General features: G+C 39.5%; 1 protein-coding gene across 4 annotated transcripts in view; it reads left to right on the top strand.

The window, feature by feature from the left end:
- The window catches only part of BNC2 (basonuclin zinc finger protein 2), a 952,623-nt gene extending 926,778 nt beyond the window's left edge, over nucleotides 1–25,845 (top strand). For 3 of the 4 annotated variants that reach the window (XM_075316506.1, XM_075316528.1, XM_075316513.1), the window contains one exon: nucleotides 22,746–25,845. In XM_075316506.1, coding sequence (XP_075172621.1) covers nucleotides 22,746–23,394 — 649 coding nt within the window. In that variant the 3' untranslated portion in view covers nucleotides 23,395–25,845. Of the gene's footprint in view, nucleotides 1–5,652; nucleotides 5,721–22,745 lie in introns of all 4 variants that reach the window. The other variant, XM_075316521.1, reaches the window with a different exon arrangement.
- The last annotated feature ends 466 nt before the right edge of the window (nucleotides 25,846–26,311 follow it).

Below are 26,311 nucleotides of genomic sequence, written 5' to 3' on the forward strand. Positions count from 1 at the left end.
GAATTGAGAATTTTGATAATGACTGATCAGTTCTAGCAGAAATAGAAGCAAATTTGATAAAATCTATTACAAAGTTGTTTATTTTCATGTCTACTATTGATTTATGAAATAAAAATTAAAACGATAGTTGTGCTTTAAGATTCCCATTGTAATGAATAGGTAAAATCCCCACAAAGCTACATTTAGGAAACAGAAAATAACATTAACCTCTTCATGACACATGACGTACTGGGTACGTCATGGATCGTGGCAAGGTAATCCCCGCTAGCTGCCGCTGACAGAATTCCCCACACAGCTGATTTGAACAGCTGACGTATACTTCCCAGGCATGAGCAGTTCCACGATCCACCTGCACCTGTTATCCCCTTACATCGAGCTGTCAAACTGTGACAGCCCAATGTACGTGCCCGGCGTGGTAAGCGCATACTCACCAGCCGCCATCGGAAGTCATTTGACGTGATCATATGGAGCCGATGGTTGCCATGGTAGCACAGGGTCATGTGATGACTCCTGTAGCTATTATGAGTCACTTCCTCTTGCTGCCGGTAGAGCACCGTGTGTGAGAGGAAAGCAGCATTTCAGCAGATCTTAGCTGTGTAGCTGTGATCTACAAAAATGCACAAGCGATCAGGCTGCTGATCCTTATGGGCCACTAGGGGGACTAGTAAAATAAAAAAAAAGTTAAAAAGAAGTTTTAAAAAATTTAAAAAAAAAAAATTCTAAAAGTTGAAATTACCCCCCATTCACCCCATTGAAAATTAAAGGGTTAAAAAAAATAGAAAAAATACACATATTTGGTATCGCCATGTTCAAAAACGCCCAATCTATCAAATTATGAAATCAGTTAACCTGATCGGTAAACTGCGTAGCCACAAAAATTTCCAAACGCCAAAATTACATTTTTGGTCGCCACAAATTTTGCGCAAAATGCAATAACAGGCGATCAAAATGTAGCATCTGCGCAAAAATTGTACCGTAAAAAAACATTAGCTTGAGATGCAAAAATAAGCTGTCACTGAGCCCCAAAACCTTGAAAAATGAAAACGCTACGGTTTTCGAAAAATGGTGCAAAAAGTGCACCACTTTTTCTGAACAAAATTGTGAAATTTTTTAACCCCTTAGATAAAAGTAAACCTATACATGTTTGGTGTCTACAAACTCATACCAACCTGAGGCATCACACTGACATATCTGTTTTACCATATAGTGAACACGGGGAATCAAATATCTTAAAAACAATTGTGCTATCACACTTTTTTTGCAATTATTCCAAACTTGGAGGTTTTTGCTGTTTTCCAGTACACTATATAGTAAAACTCATGGTTTAACTTAAAAGTACAACTTGTCTTGCAAAAAATAAGCCTTCATATGGGAAGATTGATCAAAAAATAAAAAAGTTACAAATCTCGGAAGAAGGGGAGCAAAAAACCCCCGGAAAAATGGAAAATCACCCAGAGTGAAGGCTTCAAAAAATATTTTTCTGAAATAAAAATTAAAATGATGGTTACGCTTTAAGTTCACATGACTATGAAAAAAAGGAGTTTGATTTTCATTAAACAAAATAAGTGATTCTTCATCTGTATTTTCATCCATACAGTATCATCTACCATTCATTTTTATACATAAGCAGTTAATAAGATTTACAAGATTACATATTCCTGGGTTAACAATATGTTTCTGTAAAAATGCCATATGGATGATCCACATGTGATCCAATTTTTTGTACATCTAAAGGCTTGAATTGGTAAGTCCCATCTGAAATATGGAAGAGACTGGTGAATGCTGCATTTTTTTTTTCACTTGGACATTAGGGCCATGTGAAAAAAATGTCATTTAAAGTGCCTAAATGAATAACATTGATCTGAGTGCTGTCTGTGTGAGGTAAGTTTTTTACAGGCAGCACTCAAATTGAAAATATGGTTGTGTGAATGTACCTTTAGGCTGAGGTCACACTTGCGTATCGAATTTGATGCGAGAGCAACGGATGCAATATGCTAATGACCCTCGGCCCAGGCTCTGCTGCGAGCGTGAGCCAAGTGTCATACGACTGTGACCCGATCTTGCGCTGCAGAGGAGAGGGGTTAATCCCCCCATCTCCTCCATTGACAGCCTGCACTGCATTGTGCACTGCACAAATCGCACTGCATATGAATGACATCTGAGTGTAGTCCGATGGTTTTCTCGCACCCATAGACTTGTATGGGTGCGAGTGACACGGCTCTCGCAGACAATCGCAGCATGCTGCCATTTTATTCTCAGTCCATTGAGGGTTGAGGAAAAACACAGATCTGAGCTGTAGCATTGTCTTATATCGGGCCGAGTGCAATACCAGATTTTTTTTGTAAATATTTTATTATATCTTTTCATGGGACAACACTAAAGAGATGACACTTTGATACAATGTAATGTAGTCAGAGTACAGCTTGTATAACAGTGTAAATTTGGTGTGCCCTCTAAATAACTCAACACTCACACAGCTATTAATGTCTAAACTGCTGGCAACAAAAGTGAATACACCCTTAAGTGAATATGTAGCTGGTTGATGTTAGAGACCTTGCACTCCTCTACCTTCTGTTTGAGGATGCTCACTAGGGTTTAGGTCTGGAGACATTCTTGGTAGCTTTACTCTCAGTTTATTTAGCAAGGCAGCAGATGTCATTATCATGTTGGAATACTGCAATATGGCCCAGTTTCTGAAGGGAAGGAATCATGCTCTGCTTCAGTATGTCACAGTACATGTTGGCATTTATGTTTACCTCAATGAACTGTAGCTCCCCACAGCCGGCAGCACTCATACAGCCCTAAACCTTGATACTCCCAACACCATGCTTGACTATAGTCAAAACACACTTGCCTTTGTACTCCTCACCTAACAGCCTCCACGCACGCTTGACACCATGTACATCAAATAAGTTTATCTTGGTCTCATCAGACCACAGGGCATGGTTCCAGTAATCCATGTCCTTAGTCTGCTTGTCTTCATCAAACTGTTTGCGTGCTTTCTTGTGCACTTCTTATTAGAAGAGGCTTTCTTCTGGAATGACCGCCATGCAAAAGAATTGTATACAGTGTGTTGCATATGGTCTGAGCACTGACAGGATGACCCCCCACCCCTTTCATCTATGTAGCAATGATGGGAACACCAATACATCCCTTTTGAAAATACAACTTCTAGATATGGTTCTGAGCATATGCACTCAACTTCTTTGGTCGAACGCGGTGAGGCTTGTCCTGATTAGAACCTGTCTTGTAAAACCACTGTATTTTCTTGGCCACTGTGCTGCTGCTCAGTTTCAGAGTGTTGGCAATCTTCTTATAGCCTAGGCCATCTTTATGAAGAGCAACAATTTTTTTTCAGATCATCAGAGAATTCTTTACTATGAGGTGCCATTTTGAACTTCCAGTGACCAGTATGAGAGAGTGTGTGAGCGATGACACCAAATTTAACACACCTGCTCCCCATTCACACATAAGAACTTGTAGCCAGTTAGCCAAAATGGCTAATTGGGCATACTTTGCCCATTTTCACTTAGAGGTGTACTCACCTTTGTTATTATCGGTTTAGAGATTAATGACTGAGTGTTGACTTATCTTGAGGGCACACCAAATTTACACTGTTATACAAGATGTGTTTTTTTTATATATATATATATATATATATATATATATATATATATATATATATATAGTGATCCTATTGTGAGAGCTAACAAAAAGAGATGAGACACCAATTCTGGTCTCTTCGTCCTCAGTAGTCTAAAAGTGGCATGGCAGCAACTCTCCTTAGTGAAGTCAGGTTAGAGTGGGGAGATGGACACTTTAGAGAGGGTCAACACTCTTTTTTTCCTAAAGACCAATCGAGGACTTAGCATTTAGGTATGGCAATATATTTTGACATATCTCTGTGACACAATGGGTAATATAATTTTGTGCACCATGTTAAATATGTACTTCAAAGGGTTATTTAAGTTAAAACAAAAAGTTATTCCCTGCAACCAGGATAGGGATTAACTAGCTGATCACTGGAGGACCCACAGCTATCCCAAATTGCAGATTTGTCACCACAAAAATGGGGCTGTGCAGCCCTGTCCTGATAGGAAGAGATGTGCATACTCAGCCACCACTATTCATTGTCTTTGTGACTGCTGAGTGCAGTGCTCGCTTGTTTTTGGAAGTCCCATTGACAGTGAATGGATTGGAGGTCTATCCTGTGCATCTTCACGCCATTGAGGATGGGGCTGTAAAGCCCCAATCTAAAGGGTACTTTACATGCTGCAATATCGGTACCGATATAGCTAGCGAGCGTACCCGCCCCCCTTGGTTGTGCGACATGGGCAAATCGCTGCCCGTGGTGCACAACATCGCTTACACCCATCACACAGACTTACCTTCCCTGCGACGTCTCTCTGGCCGGCGAACCGCCTCCTTTCTAAGGGGGCGGTTCGTGCGGCATCACAGCGACGTCACACGGCAGCCGTCCAATAGCAGAGGAGGGGCGGAGATGAGCGGGACGTAACATCCCGCCCACCTCCTTCCTTCCCCATTTCCAGTGGACTGAGGTAAGGAGATGATCGTCGTTCCTGCGGTATCACACATAGCAATGTGTGATGCCACAGGATCGAGGAACAACCTCGCTACGTACGAGACAACGATTTTTGGTAAATGAACGACCTCTCATATACCAATGATTTTTGTCTCTTTTGCGATCGTTTAAGGTCGCTCTTGCCTGTCACAACACGCTGTGATGATGCTAACGACGCCGGATGTGCGTGACAAACACCGTGACCCCGACAATATATCGTTAGCGATGTCGCAGCATGTAAATAGCCCTTTAGGGTTCTAATGCTCATTGTTTAGGAATAACCCTTAAAGCCTATTTTTGAGTGAAATGTCACACTAAGAGCCTTGCTGCTACAGCACATAACTACCTACTACTAAACCAAGAACAGTTTGATTATTTTTATATTGTTTTAAATGGCATATGGTTTCTGTAAAATTGAATACATGAAAATGGTTTTTGCTAATTTGCTTTTACCTCTACATTTCCATTTTTCCTTTTCTCCAAATATATCCCCATAAGCTTATTTAGTAACATTTGCACATAAAAACTGAGCCCATAGTAATCTATTAGAATGTTCAATATAGCATGACCTGCAGTCTGAGAAGGGAAAGGAAAAAAAATTGAAATGGGCAATGTTACAGTACTCATTTACATGGCCATTGACTATACCAGTAAATAGTCTAATATTTATGTATGATTCTTTTTGTAACTTTCAATAGACACATATTGGATGAAGTGATTCATGTGAATGTTTATATTGGGGCAGATTTTAATATGTAATGAGGTATACATAATTATAACTATACAAAGTTTACCATATGTTTTTCTTAGTATAACTATGGCTTAGTTGTATTGAAGTGTGTACATTTGGACAAAAGCTACTACTCCATAAGTTGGTGCCAGACTTTGGTATAGCAATTATTTTATTCTATATCATAAAACACTCTCCTTTTGTTTCTTGCATAGAAACTTCAATCACTTCCAATACAACTAGGCCTCAAAATCTGCCCCCAATGTCAGTTCTTATAAGACATTAAGGATATGTCTCCAGAGTTATGGGTGTGGTTTGTTTCTGTTTGTTTTTAATGCAGACCATCCGGATTGCACCCAGAGGATGAAGGAGCAATTGGGGCAATGGGAAAATTAGAAATGTAACTGGGTAAATATTATTTCTTATAAGATTGATTACTAAGTTTATTGTTTGAAACTTTATCAATTATTTTTTTCTTTTTGTCACATGTAGTGTTTGCTTTACCATATAATAGATGTGCCATAAAAGTACTCCCATTTTAAGCACTGTCCATTCAATGTGATCATTTGATAACATACACAAAATGCTTTTAGTTACATCTTAAATACTTTATAGAGCCATTTCCACATATTCCTATAATATTTGTCCACTATTGAATTCATAGGACCCGATTCTCATCATCTTAATGAGGGAACACGGTGGAGTCAGATGCTTCTGATTCATTAAGAAGCGCAAATTTCTACATAAATCAGGAGTATCTGACAAGCCTTATTTGCCACTCCAGAAATCTTACTCCAGTTACTGACTGAAGTAACATTTTTGGCATATGGAATACCCAGCTAGAATACCAATAGTCAAATGAGCTTTGGTGTCCCCATCCTGCCCAATCTCTGCCCATTTTAGCAGAATTGGGAGTAACTGGTGTGAAAATGAAGCTGGCATGAAAATCCAACTCTGAGTTGCACAGTTATTTTGAGACTCTTCAAAGCAATTTGTAGTATAATTATGATGAAATTGCTTTGATTGATCGGAGCCATAGTTGAAATGTTGAAAGCAGACATAAGTCCATTGAGTTCAACCTATAACATAACATGATCGAGAGACAAAACTCCCATGAGGCAGATGCTAATTGGCCTTTATTAGGGAGTTCCGACTCTACATACGACAATCAGACTAGGTCCATGGATCAACGTGACAGCACAGAATCCACTACCCATTATCTATAATATTATATTTTCAAGAAAAGCATGAGGGCCGTACTTGAATTTTTGTAGAGTCAACCCATTGTGTGGCAGAGATTTCCTTAGTTTCACTGTTTGTACAGTAAAGAATCGCCATCTGTGACAATGAATTGTGAAAAGAGGTGGATTGTTTTGTTACACATAGAATTTTACTATAGTGAGAAATTACACCACCCCTAGTCACAGTAAAAGTCAAGTGGAACATAATTAGTAAACTAATATAGACTCCATTAGAAATCCATAAACTTTGATGTGGACCTCGTTGATAAACAGGAAAAAAGATTAATTTACTGAATGTTCAAACTTTTATATTTTTGCTTAGGTAAGATAAAAAAAATAAAGCCATGAACAAAAATAGAATAGTTAGATGAATATAACAAGGTCAAGTAAAAATCTCCAAGTTTTAAAACAAATGGGTAGGAAGCTCAAAGAATCATCAAACAGCCTTTTTTCAGAGCATTGATAAGATTCATCAAATTAATAAATCTGTTTTACTGTGATTGTGAGGCTTTAGTGTCAGTCAAAATCCAGTTCAAAATTAAGCTAGCTACATGCATAACATATCCACTATAGATACATATTTTCATCCGCCATGAATGATATGATGTGCCCTACACAAATGATAAAATCTAAGAGGGTAGAGTCTTTTAGGGATTTTGTACTTATGAGCTCTGTGTTCTTATTTTAATTGAAATGTAATACTTACTTATGGTACACGAGGCACAAAATGTATGCACCATATATGGATCATAGTCCATTCAAGAATGTGATGATGATGGTTGATAGACTATTAGTGAGGAATGTCAAGATGGTGATTAGAGAGCATGATTTTTGCACAGGTGTGCCTTTGGCTGGCCACAAATAAAGGCCACTCTAAAATGAGTAGTTTATCACATAGCACAATGCCACTTACATCTCAAGTTATGAGGGAACCTGCAATTGGCATGCTGACTGCAGTGATGTCCACCAGAGCAATTGTCCATGAATTGAATGTTCATTTCTCTACCATGAGCTGTCTCTAAAGACATTTCAGAGAATTTGGCAGTATAGTCAACTGGACTCACAACCGCAGACCACGTGTAATCACCCCAGCCCAGAACCACAACATCCAGCATGATTTTGACACACGTGTGTTCTTCGTGTGCTATCCGTGAAAGCACATGGAGATCAGGCACACCTATATTCACCTGTCCCTGGCACTGCTGTCTGTGGTGCTGATATCTCTGTCTCTGCTTTATCTGGCCGCTGATGTCTCACCTCTGCTGTTCTGGGTCGCGGTGCAGTGAATATGCATGAGCATAATTAGCCGGCCTGGAAACAGGAGATAGCAGTGAGCGGAGACAGCATCGCTGGAGACAGGTGAGTATAAAAATCATTTTATTTCAAAGATACATGTTTTCTCTTGTATGTGTCACACAGATCACACCACTGTGTGGTCCGTGTGACATCACTGATGCCATAGAAAAATGGATTTGTCTCCAGGTGGAATACACGGATACACGTGTGCACCGCAGGGAAACACGGTCAGTGAGAAATAACTATTGTGTGCCCAGACCCATTGATTTTAATGGGTTTGCGTATGTCCATGATTCCGGTACGTGTAAAAACAGCAACATACGTACCAGAATCACTGACGTGTGAAGGAGGCCTAAAACTGCACATTTTTGAGCGGTCTTTTATTGTGACCAGCCTAAGGCACACCTGTGTAATAATCATGCTATCTAATCAGCATCATGATATGCCCCCTCTGAGAGGTGGATGGATTATCTTAGTAAAGGAGAAGTGCTCACTAACACAGATATAGGCAAACTTGTGAAAAGTATATGAGTGAGTAAAGGCCTTTTGAGTACATTTAAAAAGTCTTAGGCCTTTGAATTTCATGAAAAATAAGGGCAAAAACAAGTGTGTTTATATGTTTGTTCAGTATATTATTATTATTATTTGCTTAATTTAGCTTGAAGTAATACAAACTTGCCCATATATGAGTGTCAAAACTTTGGTGACATCAATTCAAGCCTTATTCAGACATCTGTCATCTGTTTTTGTTTTGCACATGCGAAAAATAAATGGACCCTTTTTCATCAGTGTTGCTGTATTCAATTTTCATCCATTTTTAGTTTGTGTGTACATTTTTACAGTCAGTGTGACAGCTATCGTTCTAGCATGCAAAGGAATTCCAAACGTCTCTAAAGGCCACGTTACACGCAACGACATCGCTAACGATGCCAGATGTGCGTCATGGAATCCATGACCCCGGTGATATAACGATATATCACCGGGGTCATGGATTCCGTGACGCACATCTGGCATCGTTAGCGATGTCGTTGCGTGTGACACCAAGGAGCGGCTGTTAACGATGGAAAATACTCACCAAATCGGCCATTGTTGACACGTCGTTCATTTTCAAAAAATCGTTAATTGTTGAGGACGCAGGTTGTTCGTCGTTCCCAAGGCAGCACACATCGCTATGTGTGACACCTTGGAAATGACGAAGTACAGCTTACCTGCGGCCGCCGGCAATGAGGAAGGAAGGAGGTGGGCGGGATGTTACGGTCGCTCATCTCCGCCCTTTCGCTTCTATTGGGCGGCCACTTAGTGATGCCGCTGTGACGCCGCACGTACCACCCCCTTAGAAAGGAGGAAATTCGCTGGCCACAGCGACGTCGTTAGGCAGGTAAGTTTGTGTAACGGCTCCTAACAATATTGTGTGCCACGGGCAGCGATTTGCCCGTGATGCACAAACGACGGGGGCGGGTACGCTCGGTAGCGATATTACCAGCAATATCGCTGCGTGTAAAGCCCTCTTTGCCTATCAAACAGTAAAATACAGCCTGCATTCGGATGACACACAGATATATTTTTACAGACCCCTTAACTTGAATGGGCAAGTCAATGGGAAGAAATCAAATTTAAGTCATATCTCTACTGCAGGGATAATATTAAAGCCTCGCAGCAAAATAATGGCTTCCAGATTGCTTGTTTGACATGTTGTCTGCCTTTAAATTGTTTTTACAGATAGATATTGAGTATGTGACAATAGCAGGATTAATATGAAAGCCACCTGATTAATCAGAGGTTAATGCTTCATTAGGTGAGCACAGAAGAATGCAAGTGCAGTACTCATTAGGATAGCCGTCACTGGAAGATAAGTATAGAGGCTTGAGATTGAGGGCCTATTGCTGAAACATTATCACTGATATATAGCATAAGGAGCCACAGATAAGGTTATAGGCAACAACTCAATGGATAATATATTCAAAACGGAAGAGTCTTTATATTTACCAAAGTATGAAAATACCCAAAAGACACCGTAGTACAAATGTATAAAACATTTTATTTATTATTAATGCATAGGGTATACATAACAATGATTTCAAGAAAAACCGGGGTGAGTAAGTGAAAGAGGGGAAGAACCCCACGTGACCCAGGAAGGAAATCAGATCTCACATAGGACCTGCAAAGATGTTTACAATATACTAATAGGTAGCCTCATGCAAGTGCAAAGAGATGCTAACACAATAAGAACCAAGGTCTACTGTCCAGCTAATCAATGAGGAGCTTACCTAACAAGCAGATCACCAATAAGTCCTGGTGTACACGTGGGGACCGGCGTCCCAACACGTGTTTCGTCTAGTGCTTCGTCGGGGGACAATGATTAAAAGTGCATGGTGTGGGGTTTAAAAAGGAGCCTAATTGTCATAGTCACGCCTCTACACCCATGCGTCCTGGCGTGACTCACCGCTACGGACCGCGCCGTGGCTCAGCATCTGCAGCGAAGAACCGGCGGAAGCAAGACTTCCGGTGACGTCACCAGCACTTCCAGTTCTCCGCCGCAGCGAGCGTTGCCACAGACGCGAACAAAGGGGCGGGTATCACATTAGGACCACGTCAAATGCACCTCCCATCCATAAGATGGCAAGTCCAGCTCCGTCAATCAAGTCAGACACAATGCGGCTTTAGAATATAAGTGTATCATAGACACTTAAATGTAGTTTAAAACATTAGATGTCCGCTTATGGCAGCTTTATAAATATGGAGGATAGGAAGAAGTTTAGAATGAAAAAGACATTTAGAGGAAAGAGAAGCAGACGTCTGCAAGAATATATAATAGACATGTAGACATAGATATTCACATAATAATATCAGCATAGACACAACTATAAACAATCGATGTCTAATTCCTCCATAAATCCAAAGCCTCTGAAGCTCATTAATAAGACGTGTAGGTCTCCATTCCTTCCAGGCCAAGCTGAATCGGGAAACTGATGACAGAACCAGGGGGGTGGGTGGGGTTTGGGGGGGGGGAGGAGAGGTGGAGGGGGAATCAAGAGGGGTGTTTTCTGACAAGAAGAGGGTCCCTTTTAAACTAAACAAAATAGAAAACACACTGTTAAAAGAGTCATCCTAGGGTAACCAAAGACATATAGCATGAACATAGGTACTGTTGTATACAAGAAACAGCGCAATATCTTTCATTTCTTTATTTAGTCTTCATAGTGGATCAGACCACCATAAAGACCTACCAATCATAGATGGATTAGACTCCATTCAGAAAAAGTTTTTTTCCGAATTGAATTCACAAAAGACACAACATGTTTCAAAAAATTTTTTTAAAACAATTAAAACAATGGGAATTGGAGAGTTATAAAAACGGAGCAAAAGAGAGCCGTTCATTGAGCCCATGTGGTGCCTGAGTGCCCAAAACAAAAATCCAGCGGCACTCCACCTGTGCCAAACGTTTTTTGAGGTCACCCCCCCGAATTCCAAGATGTACCCTATCGATACCCCGGACCTGCAAGGATATAGGGTCACAGTTGTGAACCTCCCTGAAGTGTCTGGGTATCGTTTTTAGGGATTCGGGGTTGGTGACCTCTTTGGCCGCCAAAATATCCCGCACGTGCTCCCTCGTGCGGATTCTGAGTTCACGGGAGGTCAGCCCGACATATATCTTGTTACAGCCACACGTGGCGTAATAAATTACGCCAGATGTGCTGCAAGAGATATATTCACGAATGGAAAACTCCCTCTTTCCATCCGCAGAGCAAAAGGTTGTGGCCCGAATAATATTCTGGCAGCCACGACAGCTACCACATGGGTAGCAACCAACGCGTTGGGGACCACATCCAAAGAGGGGGGTTCTCTTAACGACATAGTGGCTGTGTACCAATGCATCTCTGAGACTCCTGAGACTTGCTGTCATCAAAGGACGTCCATCTATGATTGGTAGGTCTTTATGGTGGTCTGATCCACTATGAAGACTAAATAAAGAAATGAAAGATATTGCGCTGTTTCTTGTATACAACAGTATGGTCATGCTATATGTCTTTGGTTACCCTAGTATGACTCTTTTAACAGTGTGTTTTCTATTTTGTTTAGTTTAAAAGGGACCCTCTTCTTGTCAGAAAACACCCCTCTTGATTCCCCCTCCACCTCTCCTCCCCCCCTCCCCCCCCCCTGGTTCTGTCATCAGTTTCCCGATTCAGCTTGGCCTGGAAGGAATGGAGACCTACACGTCTTATTAATGAGCTTCAGAGGCTTTGGATTTATGGAGGAATTAGACATCGATTGTTTATAGTTGTGTCTATGCTGATATTATTATGTGCATATCTATGTCTACATGTCTATTATATATTCTTGCAGACGTCTGCTTCTCTTTCCTCTAAATGTCTTTTTCATTCTAAACTTCTTCCTATCCTCCATATTTATAAAGCTGCCATAAGCGGACATCTAATGTTTTAAACTACATTTAAGCGTCTATGGTACACTTATATTCTAAAGCCGCATTGTGTCTGACTTGATTGACGGAGCTGGACTTACCATCTTATGGATGGGAGGTGCATTTGACGTGGTCCTGGTGTGATACCCGCCCCTTTGTTCGCGTCTGTGGCAACGCTCGCTGCGGCGGAGAACCGGAAGTGCTGGTGACGTCACCGGAAGTCTTGCTTCCGCCGGTTCTTCGCTCCAGATGCTGAGCCACGGCGCGGTCCGTAGCGGTGAGTCACGCCAGGACGCATGGGTGTAGAGGCGTGACTATGACAATTAGGCTCCTTTTTAAACCCCACACCATGCACTTTTAATCATTGTCCCCCGACGAAGCACTAGACGAAACACGTGTTGGGACGCCGGTCCCCACGTGTACACCAGGACTTATTGGTGATCTGCTTGTTAGGTAAGCTCCTCATTGATTAGCTGGACAGTAGACCTTGGTTCTTATTGTGTTAGCATCTCTTTGCACTTGCATGAGGCTACCTATTAGTATATTGTAAACATCTTTGCAGGTCCTATGTGAGATCTGATTTCCTTCCTGGGTCACGTGGGGTTTTTCCCCTCTTTCACTTACTCACCCCGGTTTTTCTTGAAATCATTGTTATGTATACCCTATGCATTAATAATAAATAAAATGTTTTATACATTTGTACTACGGTGTCTTTTGGGTATTTTCATACTTTGGTAAATATAAAGACTCTTCCGTTTTGAATATAACATTATCACTGAGGCTTAGTTAGTCAGTCGGACCGCATTCCACCAACATGATATCTTTTTTTTCTTCTATTATTTTAATCATCAATTGATTTTAGTTTGTATTTACTAATAAAAATGTTTTTGCAGCAGACCAAAGTAAGGGTATTGTCACAAGTAGCAGTTGTGGTGTAGATTTTCAATCTGAGTGTGTTAAAATCCATAACACACCACAGTAGTGCATGAGATTTTACCAAATGTAAAGGAAAAGTGAGTTGAGGATGTTAAGTCCATGCCATGTCAATTTATGCTGGATATTTTCACCCCTGATTTCACAGTTTGCAGCACAATCAGATTTATATCAAATCTCTATTAAAATGCTCAAAAAACTTCAATAAAAAATGTTTGTGTGAAGTACCCTAGGGTATTTTCACATTTGTGATGCATTTTTTGGCAAGAATGTCCAAAAATATCTTAAAACTGCTGCCTTTTTAAAAAAAAATTACAGTAAAAGCATCACGTTAGGGAGTTTAGAAATAGTATGAGCAATAAAACAAATGGTAATAATTACATTTTCAATTCATGAAATGGCAAGTGAATGCCTCTAGTATTCTCAGCTCAAGGACATCATGAAAATAGAGATATAGTTAGAATGGCTGGGCATGCTTTGATATGCCAGATGGGTCAATCCCTTTAAATAAAAAATGTGCAATAACTAGACCTGCTAAAATCTTTTGAAATATAAATTTGCCAGGTTTGATGTATTTTTCAAAAATTTCTGTTAGAACAGGTTGATTTGATGTGAATTGCAATACTGCTGAGCCTCCAATTGCTCTTAAAAGATGCATTTAACACTCTGACCTCTGTTAGGACTGTATTCAGCCCCTTACAAGCCCTCTAGCACAAATAGTGCCTTAGTAATATAATAATGTCAAGAGATCTCACCATAGAAATGGATGATTACTCGGAAGTAACCAACTGCCTATTTAATAACATAGTGCACTGATAGACCTTTCATGTATTTTTTAATTAATAAGCAGTCCAAAAATTATCCCTCTAAGGCTATGTGCGCACCCTGCATAGTGTCCATGCTGAAAAATCTGCAGCGATTTGGCAGTGCATGTGCGCTTCAAAGTGCTGCAGAAACACTGCATGCAGTGTGTCTGCAGAATAGATGCCGATTTCATGCGCTCTGGATGCTGCCTCTCCCATAGACAGAGTGGGAGCAGCATCCAAAGTGCACCAAATAAGTGACCTGTTACTAGTTTGAGCGCAGCAATTTGGATCAAACTTTCAGCATGCAAATCTCTACGCTCTCAAACGCAACGTGCGGATGGATTATGCACAATCTTCATAGATTGTGCTGGGGACGCATAACACATGCGTTTATATTGCAGTTGAATATGCAGCGTAAACGCATGAAATTACGCAACATGCACACATAGCCTTAGGGGTACTTTGCACATTGCGACATCGCTAGCAAATGCTATTGATGCCTAGCGCGATAGCCCCCGCCCCCGTGGCACATGCGATATGTAGTGCGAGCTGCTGTAGCAAACATTATCGCTACAGCAGCTTCACATGCACATACCTGGTCGGCGACGTCGCTGTGACTGCCGAAGAATCCCTCCTTCAAGGAGGCGGTGCGTTCGGCGTCACATCGACGTCACCGCGACCTCACTAATCGGCCGGCCAATAAAAGCGGAGGGGCGGAGATGAGAGGGATGTAAACATCCCGCCCACCTTCTCCCTTCCGCATTGCCGGTGGACGGCAGGTGCAGGTAAGGAGATGTTTGTCGCTCCTGCGGCTTCACACACAGCGATGTGTGGAGCTGCAGGAACAACAAACAACATCGTACCTGCGGACGCACCAACATTATGAAAATAAATGACGTGACACAGATCACCGAATTTTGACTGTTTCACGCTCGTTCATCTTCTCTCTTAGGCTTTACACATTGGGACGTCGTTACCGGCGCCGGATGTGTGTCACTTTCGATTTGACCCTGACGATATCGCAGTAGTGATGTCGCAACATGCAAAGTACCCCTTACTCATCTGTGATCTGACATACTATTCTGTTCAGAATACTAACTGATGTCAATGTCTGAGGTAACATAATCTTGATATGACTGAGACAAGTGATCTGCCATATATTCTATAACGCACTCCTCTTCCTCCAGAATATTAAACTTGCTGGAGTTAAAGGAGGCCAACTGTGCCTTGCATTTAGTAGTACTTCTGCATGGATAGCTGGCGGCAGCAGTAGTCATGCTGGTACTGCTGTTAGTGGCTTAGTATGTGTTTTGATTTTGTTTGTTTTTTTTCTCCACCATGTCCATTGCCATTGCCACTTCTTCTCTTACCATACATTTTCTGAACACCATAATTAACTTTTGATGATCTTTTCAACCTTTGCCATAAACAGTTTGCCAAAAAACACTAGGTAGTTAAAGATACAGAAAGCAAAATTTTGGCAACATTCCCAAGTATGAGTCTGTTGTGTATACAATAAAATCCTCTTTCCTAAAAAGCATGTAATAATAGGTGCTGCGAAGGTACACGATCAGCATTTGCCACAGATCATTGTGCTAGTGTGGCAAATATAGATGTAAAATTTAATTAGAAACATAGATGTGCAAAAAAGATTGTTTGTGAAACACATCCTTTATGTGTTTATGGGTCTTTGGGAATCTTCTTTTGTGTTTTTAAATTATTTATTCCCCGTTCACAAAAGATTGCACAAGAAATACAAAAACTCATTACGGCTTGCTGTGACAAGCAAGCACACTTTCTGTTACGGACACTGACTTCAGATTTTTTTTTACTTTATAAAATATTGTGCAGTCTTGCTAGTTCTTTATAGTGCATTAAGAATGAGGGGAAAAATGTGTAATTTGTAATTGTAATGCAATAAGACAAATGACAGATAACTACACTATATCACTGATCAATCACACTGAGTCTGGCACTGCTATTGGCATCACTGCCATCCCTCTACCCATATAAATTAAATCCCATTTGTAGGTAACTATATTCATCTTCATCACTTCTGTGGTTGTACCACATATTACTATCTGGAGCCTTTGTTCAATATTTTAGGACTTTTCTCTATTTATATTGTTGAGCTGTGAGCTTCAACATCCTCTCTCGACATCAATCACCTTAAAATGGCTGCACAATCCCTGCCTTGACTTTTTTATAGGCTAGGATAATCCCTACTGATTGGCTGTACTATTTGATATAATAGCTGCAAGTCATTATGTGGCCGTGTCAGCCTCTTGTGACTGATGCAATTTTCTGCAATGTGTAAAATAGCAGTACAGTTTTTTTTTTATTCTATCGCAAATTGTTCGCTATTGTTTTGGACCTGCTACTTTTAAAAAATTCAACATAAATTTGATTTTCACAGAATTGGGTTGCTTGTCTTTATTAATGACTATACACTGTTTAGGAGGTTGGAAGATCATCACATTTCCAGATTGGGTGGACAGTTCACTCTCACTCCAATCCTGAGCTAGCCTTAGAGGGATTGTCCACTACTCTGACAATTTGAACTCAATCTGTTTGTTTCCCATTTTCAAAATAATAAAACTTTTACTTACTTCCATTGTCTGTGATGTTCCAGTGGTGTCAGCAAAATAATAAAACTTTTACTCACTTCCAGTGCCGGTGCTATTCCAATAGTGTCAGCAAAATAATAAAACTTTTACTCACTTCCAGTGCTGGTGCTATTCCAATAGTGTCAGCAAAATAATAAAACTTGTACTCACTTCCAGTGCCGGTGCTATTCCAATAGTGTCAGCAAAATAATAAAACTTTTACTCACTTCCAGTGCCGGTGCTATTCCAATAGTGTCAGCAAAATAATAAAACTTTTACTCACTTCCAGTGCCGGTGCTATTCCAATAGTGTCAGCAAAATAATAAAACTTTTACTCACTTCCAGTGCCGGTGCTATTCCAATAGTGCCAGCAAAATAATAAAACTTTTACTCACTTCTAGTGCTGGTGCTATTACAATAGTGTCAGCAAAATAATAAAACTTTTACTCACTTCCAGTGTCGGTGCTATTCCAATAGTGTCAGCAAAATAATAAAACTTTTACTCACTTCCAGTGCTGGTGCTATTCCAATGGTGTCAGCAAATTAATAAAACTTTTACTCACTTCCAGTGGTGGCGTTGTTCCAGTGGTGTCGTCAAAATGTTAAAACGTTTACTCACTTCCATTGTCGGCGCTGTTCCAGTGGTGTTGGCACTTGCTTTCCTGGGATCACGTACCAGTGTGACGTCACATGATCCCTGCTGCCAGTCAGCGGCATCATCACTCTCCCTGCCTTTGGACAAATTGTTTACATCTGGAGGAAGTAAGCGCTGATGCTTTGTCTTTTTCTCTGGATGTATGTGATACGTCTGTAGGCAGAGAAAGTGAAAATACTGCTGAATTGCCAAAGGGATAGCGTGAAGTCACATTAGTATGTGATTCTGGGAGAGCGAGTGCCGACATAGCTGGAATGGAACCGAGGAAGGTGAGTTTAGGTTTTATTATTTTAAAAAGGAGAGACATTCGATTTGTGAAGGGGTCATCCAAGTATTGGACAACCTCTTTAATTAATGAATATGCATGACATGTAAACAATTCTTTAGAATATATTTTTTAAAGTGGCTTTAATTATTGGGCATTATATTAATTAGTAATTAGCACTAATTTATACAATTGATGCATATCTGTTTGCCATTCCTACTGGCAATGCATAATCAAATGTGTAGGGATAAATAGTTTGGCAGTGATAGAATGATTTTTAATGGGCTTCTCTCCTGGTTTGCATTAGAGCTGATCTGCTGTGTTTTCCTTTGTTTAAGAGCAGCAGTTCTAGTATTGTGTGATTTAGGAATTCACTGAGTATAAATTGCCTCATTACAGCACTGTCACCACTGTAGGGACGAGAGGTTGCTATGCATTAGAGAATGGCTTACTGCGCTGATAACTTTCGGAGCAGTTCACACAGGTGATAAATAAAGTGCTAATATATCGAGCTTCAAGGAGCCACCAAAACCCTCAGAGAGCATCAATTAAATGCGCTGCTAATTTCAGTATGGCAATAGTGCTAAGTGATTATAGCATGAGTGGCGGTTATTTGTCACATGCTTTTGTGTACATAACAGGACACTTCTACATTCTGCAGGATGGAGCAGAGATGTTGGCATTTAGTTTACTTGGAGTCATTTGGAGTTTATATCCTGACTGTCTAAGTGTGGGGCCAGTGCAACCATTACATTTGGTCATGCGGTTTCGCTTGTGAAACTGTTTCCTTGCAAAATAAAATTAACAAGAAGCACATTTTTGGTCGTGTTGTGTCCAATGTCTGGATTTATTGTAAAATAAAACTTATTTTTTTGTCTATAACTGTCTTATATAATCTTAGCCCAACCCAATACATGACAATTCAATTAGGTCATCTTCGGATAGGTGTTTATCAGGATATTTTGCATGACTACGGGTCCAAACTTCCAAACAAACAGCATCATAAGGCTGTATAATGCTCTCAAAGCTAGATTTAGAGGCCATCATGCAAGTATAGAAATTGGCCTTAGGGTACGGTTCCACTTGTGCATGACTCGTGCGAGTCTCGCATCGGTATCACCCAGCACAGTGTGACGCTCTCCGGACCGGAGCGCCTCAGCTGCATAGAACTACATGAAGCCAACCTGCTCCTGTCAGGTGAGTATGCGCCGTGCCGGGTGATAGCGATACGAGACTCACACGAGTCATACGCAAGTGGATTTGTACCCTTAGGCATAGTCTTTACCTTTAACCTTACATCTTGGATCAGAAATCTGTCTTAATGGACCTTGCTCCTGTATAGCTAAAAGAAACAGACTTGTCAAGAGAAAACAAACAAACATTTTTCTTGAACTAGTGGTTGTCACTGTGCACCAGGCAGAGAAATGGCTAAACCAGCCTTTTAGCAAGTGGACAATACACAGCATCTGCTAACTATGCACATAAGAGTGAACGGTGCTTCTAAAATGCATTAAACTTTTTACATTTTGTTTGACTTTCCGCCATGACATCACATCCTTTTTGCCATTGAGTGAATTTTAGCATGTGATTGGGTAAAATGACCATAATGCAATCCAACTTTTGTGAAAACAGCTTGTATAGATAGATAGCGAGAGCCAAGCTGGTTTGTTGGAAGCTTCACGGGTCATTTTTTTTACACATACAGTGCTATTAAACAAAAGTGGAATAGATTAAAGAGTGACAAGAACTGCAAGAATCAATTCTTTTTCAACTGAGGTGGCATAATGGAAATCGACGTCTATGAATGAACTCTTGTTACAAAGTTATGAGGTGCAGAGCTAATGCACTGCCATGAGTTCATCTTTATTATTGTGTTACACCTGAATCAATTGACAAAGTCATCTTTTTTTCTTATTCTCCTTCCCTTTAAGCAAGAGATGGCACTTAATTGAATAAAAGTCAATGTAATTATATTAACAGACTCGTTGTTAGTGCTGACAGAGGGAGAGGGACACAGCTCTACAGATCTACAGCACATTTGTGCATTTAGTTTGGCCTTACAGAAATTGAAGATGTCTACACATTCCAATTAGATTGGTATTTTTTTATTTTACGAGTACTTTACTGCAAGTGAACAGAAAGAAGGAGATACTCTTTTCCTAATAAAGGAATTACAGATTGTGCCTTTTCACAATCTATGTTTGGAAAAAAAAGACCTTGTTCATCTGAACATATGCAAGTGTTATTGTTTTGGCTTTCCCAAAGCTATTTTTTTTAAAACTCCTTATTTAATTTCCAAAGAATTAGAAAAATAATAATAATATTAGCAAAAATATCAATATATTAATAGCTTTCATTTTTCAAAACCATATGCAGTATGGTGCATCACTATGGTGATCATGATTAAGGGTGGAAACACACCAGAAACGCGTTGATACATATGCCATTATTGCTGTTTCATTGTGGAAGTTTTGATGTCCCATGTACTTGAAATAAGAAATAAAAAAGAAATTGTTCATTTGAGCTGGACCTTCCTGTTTCACTATAGTTGTACCTATATTCATCCCTCAGTTGAACTTGATGGACTTGTGTTTTTTTTCAACCCTACTATCTAATTTGTAACTATATATTTTTTATCTTCTGCTCTCAAAAACACCACAATGAGATTGAAGGCAAATAAAATATTCATCGAGTTGATCATGAAAAGACATAATAAAGGGGAGTTTCATGACTTTACAAAATTTCGCTAAAAGTATGGAAAGTTATACAATAAAAAAAAATTCCATACATCCTGCATCCGCTGTCATTGCTCTGGTGGACCATCATACAAATATCACCATTGGAACCAGTAATTGAATGAATGATTTTTGCGCTTGTTTGCTGCAGGACTGAGAGTTACTATGGAAATAAGAGGCAACTCCATGACTAAGCATTGTTTCCATTTTTATTTTTTTTATCTTTTCCCCTTCCCTTTACCCTTCCTTGGTTGGCCAAGTTTTCTAAAGTGTTGGAAAACACATTTAAGGCTCATGCGCACGTAACTGCTGATTATTCTGCAGCGATTTGACAGCACATGTGTGCTTCAAATCGCTGCAGAATGAATGCAGTATTTTTGTTAAAAAAAGCCGATTTCATGCGCTATGGCTGCTGCCCCCACCATAGACAGAGTGGAAGCTGCATCCAAAGCACACAAATAATTGACATGCTCATTTTATGAACGCACGGATTTGGGTCAAAATTTTAGCACCCAAATCATTGCGTTCATAAAAGCATCGTGCGCATGTGTCATGCACAATCTTCATAGACTGTGCTGGGGACGCAGGACGCATGCATTTACGCTGCAGTGCAATACACTGCATAAATGCATGTAAGTACGCAATGTGTGTACGAGCCCTTAAGATGGATTGCAGAAAAAATGGAGAGGACAAAATATGTGTTCTTTTTTTATATTTCTTGTTAAAGTAAAGGCAGTTTTGCACAACATTTTTGAGCATTCCTAAAAGTAAGACTCAGGAAAAGGATGAATGTGCTGAGTCCTTGAGTGCAAGTAATACTTGTTTTGATTTCTGGTAAATACATTAGGGCGGAACTACTACTTCAGAATTTGTAGGTAGAATATTTTGCAATAAAGTTTCTTATGCCGATGTGATAACCTCTGTAAGGGTATGGTTCCACTAGCTTTTGATGTGAGAGCATCGGAAGCGATATGCTAATGATTCTCTGTTGCGAGCGTCAGCTGAGGGTCATGCGACTATGATGCGATCTTGCAATCGTATCATCGCTGTGGAGAAGGGGAGAGCACTTTCTTCCCATCTCCTCACCAGCCTGTCTCTGCATATATCGCATTGCAGTCGAAGGAAATGCGAGTGCAGTGCAATGTTTCACAAACTCCCATAGACTTGTATGGGGGTGCATGAGTTGAGAATCGCTGCCAAACGCAGCATCCTGCAATTCATTCCGTATGCCACTATGCCATGAAAAATCAATCACAGATGGACACTGCCCCCATGGTGTCGCACTAGAGTGAGTGCAACTGATGTTTTATCAGATTGCAATCATCCGTGCAAAATGCAAGTGGAACCGAGGTCTATAGAGAATGTGCAGGGAATAAAAGTTAAAAATGATCTTAATGGATCCTCATCTCACAGTTCTGGCACATCCAAAACTGAAAGCTTCTTCCTTCTTTGTGTCAATGGCATGTATAAAAGGAGTTGATGGGGTGTCTCATTTCAGTAGCTACACCAGCAGTTTTCTCTGTGAACCAACAATGAAGGGTGCTGGCTTAGCTAATGAAATGAGCCAAATAGCCAGCCCTTTATACATGCAAATGATACAGAAAGGCTGGGGAAGCTCTTTTCTGGGTTGAAAAATAGCTGAAAATGGATTTGCAAGTACCATGAGATTGGGTCTCAAATTAGGAAACAACCAAATAACTATTTTTAAATCTGTTTACATTTGTTATGTCTCAAAATCTTTGACTTCAACATCCTGTAGATTATATGAAATATTTTAAAAGCTTAATACATGAAGGCATTTTATTCAACTTTTAGCTTAATTATTGCATATTATGGCTGTAGTTCATTATAATATAGGAAATAAAAAGTTTGGCAGATCATGTAGAAAAGAGACTGTGTGTGTCTATCCACTAATTTGAGCATCACTATGCATACAGATATAGCAAGAACTGTCTTAACAACAGGGTATAAACAGGGTATAACCGCAGATGGTGATACTTTATGTAAATACAGCATTATCTAATTGATAAATTCAGGACATCATGGTAGCTGTGAGGCCACTGCATGCTACTTTAGCTACAATACTGTCAAATTTATCAAATTGTTGAGGTATAAAATTAATCAGAAAAAAAATGTAAGCCAAATCTCACTAAAATATTTATCACCCATTTTTTTTAGAATTGGACAAATGACCCCTTAATAATACTAATTTATCACTGATTATCTAACTAGGCAAAACACAAGTTGATGAATCACCAGGCTGCTTTTCTTCATGGCATGTTTGTTTATATGTTCATTACTGCATGTGTTTGCATTTCAGACTATTAATTCATCAATACCGCCAAATAAGTTAAAATTTAATTACAAGTTTTTGGAAGATTGTTATAGATGATATAGAACGTGTTTTATTAGCTTCATTGACAAACTAATTGGTGTTTTTCTTATTTTTATAATGTCATTTTTTTTTTAATTACAGACACAGTGCCAACATTAACCTTCACCGCAAACTGTTGACCAAAGAACTGGATGAGATGGGGCTGGACTCCTCTCACCCTAACCTCCGAGATGAGTTCTTGGCAAAAATCTATGGCGGTCAACATTCCATGGGCCTGGATGTTAGAGAAGACACCACCTCGCCAGTTGGTACAGAAGATTCCCACATCAATGGATATGGGCGGTGCCTGGCAGATGACTACATGGTCTTAGACTTGAGTACAACCTCCAGTGTCCAGTCTAGCAGCAGTATCCAATCTTCCCGAGAGTCTGATGTAGGCAGTGATGAGGGCATCCTCCTTGATGACATTGATGGTGCCAGTGATAGTGAGGAGTCTTCTCAGAAGGCTAATGCCTCTGCGCCGCTCATGGGACCAGGCAATGATGTGATCGAATCTTCCTTATACAACAACTTTGTCATGAGCAATGGTGGAATAATGTGCAACATTTGCCACAAAATGTACAGTAACAAAGGAACCTTGCGGGTTCATTACAAGACAGTGCATTTGCGGGAAATGCATAAATGCAAAGTTTTTGGGTGTAACATGATGTTCTCCTCTGTACGCAGCCGAAATCGGCACAGTCAAAACCCTAATCTCCATAAAAACATTCCTTTTTCTGCTTTGGAATAGCTTCCAAATGGACAAATAAACTTCCGATTTCACAGATGAACTGTTCCATATTTATATATATACGTACATATATAAAAATGTATATGTATGTTATATATCTATATATAAATATATATATAAAAAAATCTAGATATATATTCTTTTTTATCGAACAGAGAAAAAGAAAACTACAAAACACTAGGTGCTTTTTTATTTTCACTAATTGGTGAAACTGCCCTGAAAAGGACTACCGAACTGACAAAACTAAAAACACACAGTCACTTATACCTTTCCTATTTTTTGTTTCTTAATTTTGGTTTACGGAATGAAGTACTTGGTTATCTCCAAAGGTAGTGTCTTAATATTTCAGTGACTATTGCTTGCAAAGAAAAATAATTAATATTTCTTTCTTTTCAATTTACAAATCACGCCGTCGCCTAGGTATATTTTGGAGGAGACTACGCATGGCAGAGAAACCTGTAAATATGGAGTCCCATTAGATGGACAGTATTGTATTGATGGTTGTGTACTCCTGGTATCCTGTTGAAGTCACAGCAAGCTGTATACAGGATAACAAGCCGCTATCTAGCTCTTTTTGTTCTTTTTTTTTGCTTTAATGCACATATTTGCAACACAGACATCGAAACATGATCATTTTAGGACTACCTGCTACATATAGTATCATCCTCGAGTTGCATGCTTAAAGCACTATACATTGTTCTTTTTTTTTTCCTTTATGTCTTTTGTACTATTTGTATAAAAGCAGTCATGCACTTTCCACACCCAAACACTTCTTTGGTGTTTAATGATATTTTTATTTTAACTCTTCAGTGCTGAGAGAAGTATGATCTTGGCAAAACTCTACCACCTCTTGTGCTGAAGTGAGTAAAATAACATCAATATCTTGGGTTGGCCTTATTGGGCTAATCAGTTAAATGGCATGGTTGCCAAATAGAAAAGTATTAATAGAGTTTTGCAAAATGTTACAACTGCCGATTTTGCACATATGACTAAACTGCGTAAAATTCTACTAAAATGTAAGCCATAGAAAATGGAGCTCTTGAAAAAAGTTGTAATATTACAGAGAAGTTACATTATGATAGTACGAGGAAATGTACTTTGGCACTTCAGTCCTGCCCCTTCCTGTTCCTAAGATGGAGATCCTACATAGCAGTATAGTTGCTTGTCTACATAGTATATTCTCATATAGAACAATCAATATTTTTCCAGGACATGCAAATTCAGTTACATTATTCATACACAAGGGGGTCAAAATAGCAGTCAGTTTATTGGATAATATACAATTAATTTTATATTTGCTGCAGTAGTAGATAAGTGGGTTAATTAGATTGTATTTGCTTGTTTCTACCCAAATGAATATTTTAATTTTGATGCAACACATAACAGTATTTTAGGGAATTGCAAAGTTTTTGACAGCAAAAGGAGCTTAAAGGAAGTCTGTCATGTCAAAGAATGCTATTAACCTGCAGGATCAGAGTGTTACACTGAAAGCTACAAGGAGGAAATTAACTTTCTTCCTCCTGGCAGCCTCTGGCTTTGAGTGATTTAGGCATGTATTCTGTCACATCTCAGTACACAGAGGCAGCTGTAACCATAGCCTGGCACTGATTGACTCTGTACTGTATCAGTACAGAGTACACTGTCAGTGAGTGTTGGGGTGTAGTTACAGCCACTGCTCACTATGTAATGAGCAGTGATCTCAATTATTGAAAGCCAGAGGCTGTCAGTAAGAATGAGACCTATGATTAAGGACTTGTTTTTATTTATTGTCCGAAACGCGTAAGGTGCCCTTATGCGTGCGTTCTCATGTTTACGATCCGTTGGATTTTAAAATACTTAATACATTTTGGATATTTTTAATATACTGGATTATTGTGCTGGGTCCACTCCTCACTTCTTCCCAGTGTCAGTTGAAATAAAGACTTTCAGTGCAGCTTTAGAATGCAATTTACAGATTAACCCCATATCTGCAGGTTAATATATATTCTTTGAAATGACATGTTTTAAAAAAGACAGATTGGAAATTTTAGGGTTTATGCACACAACATTTATTTCAGGCAGGTACACTACATAACCCAAATGAAAAACCACTAAAGAAATTCTCAAATAATTGAGCTTATGCTCTGCAATGTAAAAATGATTTGCTTTACATTTGTTCTGTATTTTTGTGCTTCTTTTAATTGCTCCAAGTCTCCAAAGCCACAAAGGGGTTAAAAGAAGTGACCTGACCATTCTTCAGTTGGCTTTGAAGCAAAAAGTCGAAGAGATGCAAAGAAGACAATTCAGGAAAAACCTCAGCGGATTTGAACATACCCTAAATTTTAGACCTATCCGTTATTTTCTTAGGGAAGAAAAGATTTCTGTAGAAATGGCTACACAGAGGCTTTCTCCCACCTTACTGTGGAAATACACAAACACCCACGCTAAACTGGGCATGCGTTTTGTTTTGTTTTTTGGGGTGGTAGGGGGGGTTTGGTGGGTGAGGGGGGTGTCCAGGAGAAATAGTAGTCATTCGTATTACAGATATTGAAGGTATTTTTCCCGTGTACAACTTTGATCCTCCTTATCAAATTTCAGACTGTCCCGAAATTGTAGTTGTTTTGTTGAAACTGATATTTCAATGTTAATTCACTACAACAAAAACTTTGCAAATGTGCTCAGTGATCAGAGTAAAAGTAGCTTATTGTAACAGAAACTGTTCCCTAGCAAATAGTTTTCCAAACTCAAGATGTTCATCCCCCTTGAGGTAATTCATATGTCGCAAGTCATCTTCCAGTAAAAGATTTTAATAATGCATCCCAATTTTACAAGGCTGGACCTGTATGTAATAAATAGTTCCAGATGATTCTCCTAACCTCTCCTGATATAAGATTCAGCCAAAGTCAATCCCTTGATATTTATTTCACCAGAAACAGGC

The sequence above is a fragment of the Anomaloglossus baeobatrachus genome, chromosome 1 (assembly GCF_048569485.1).
Source record: "Anomaloglossus baeobatrachus isolate aAnoBae1 chromosome 1, aAnoBae1.hap1, whole genome shotgun sequence".
Classification (NCBI taxonomy): Eukaryota; Metazoa; Chordata; class Amphibia; order Anura; family Aromobatidae; genus Anomaloglossus; species Anomaloglossus baeobatrachus.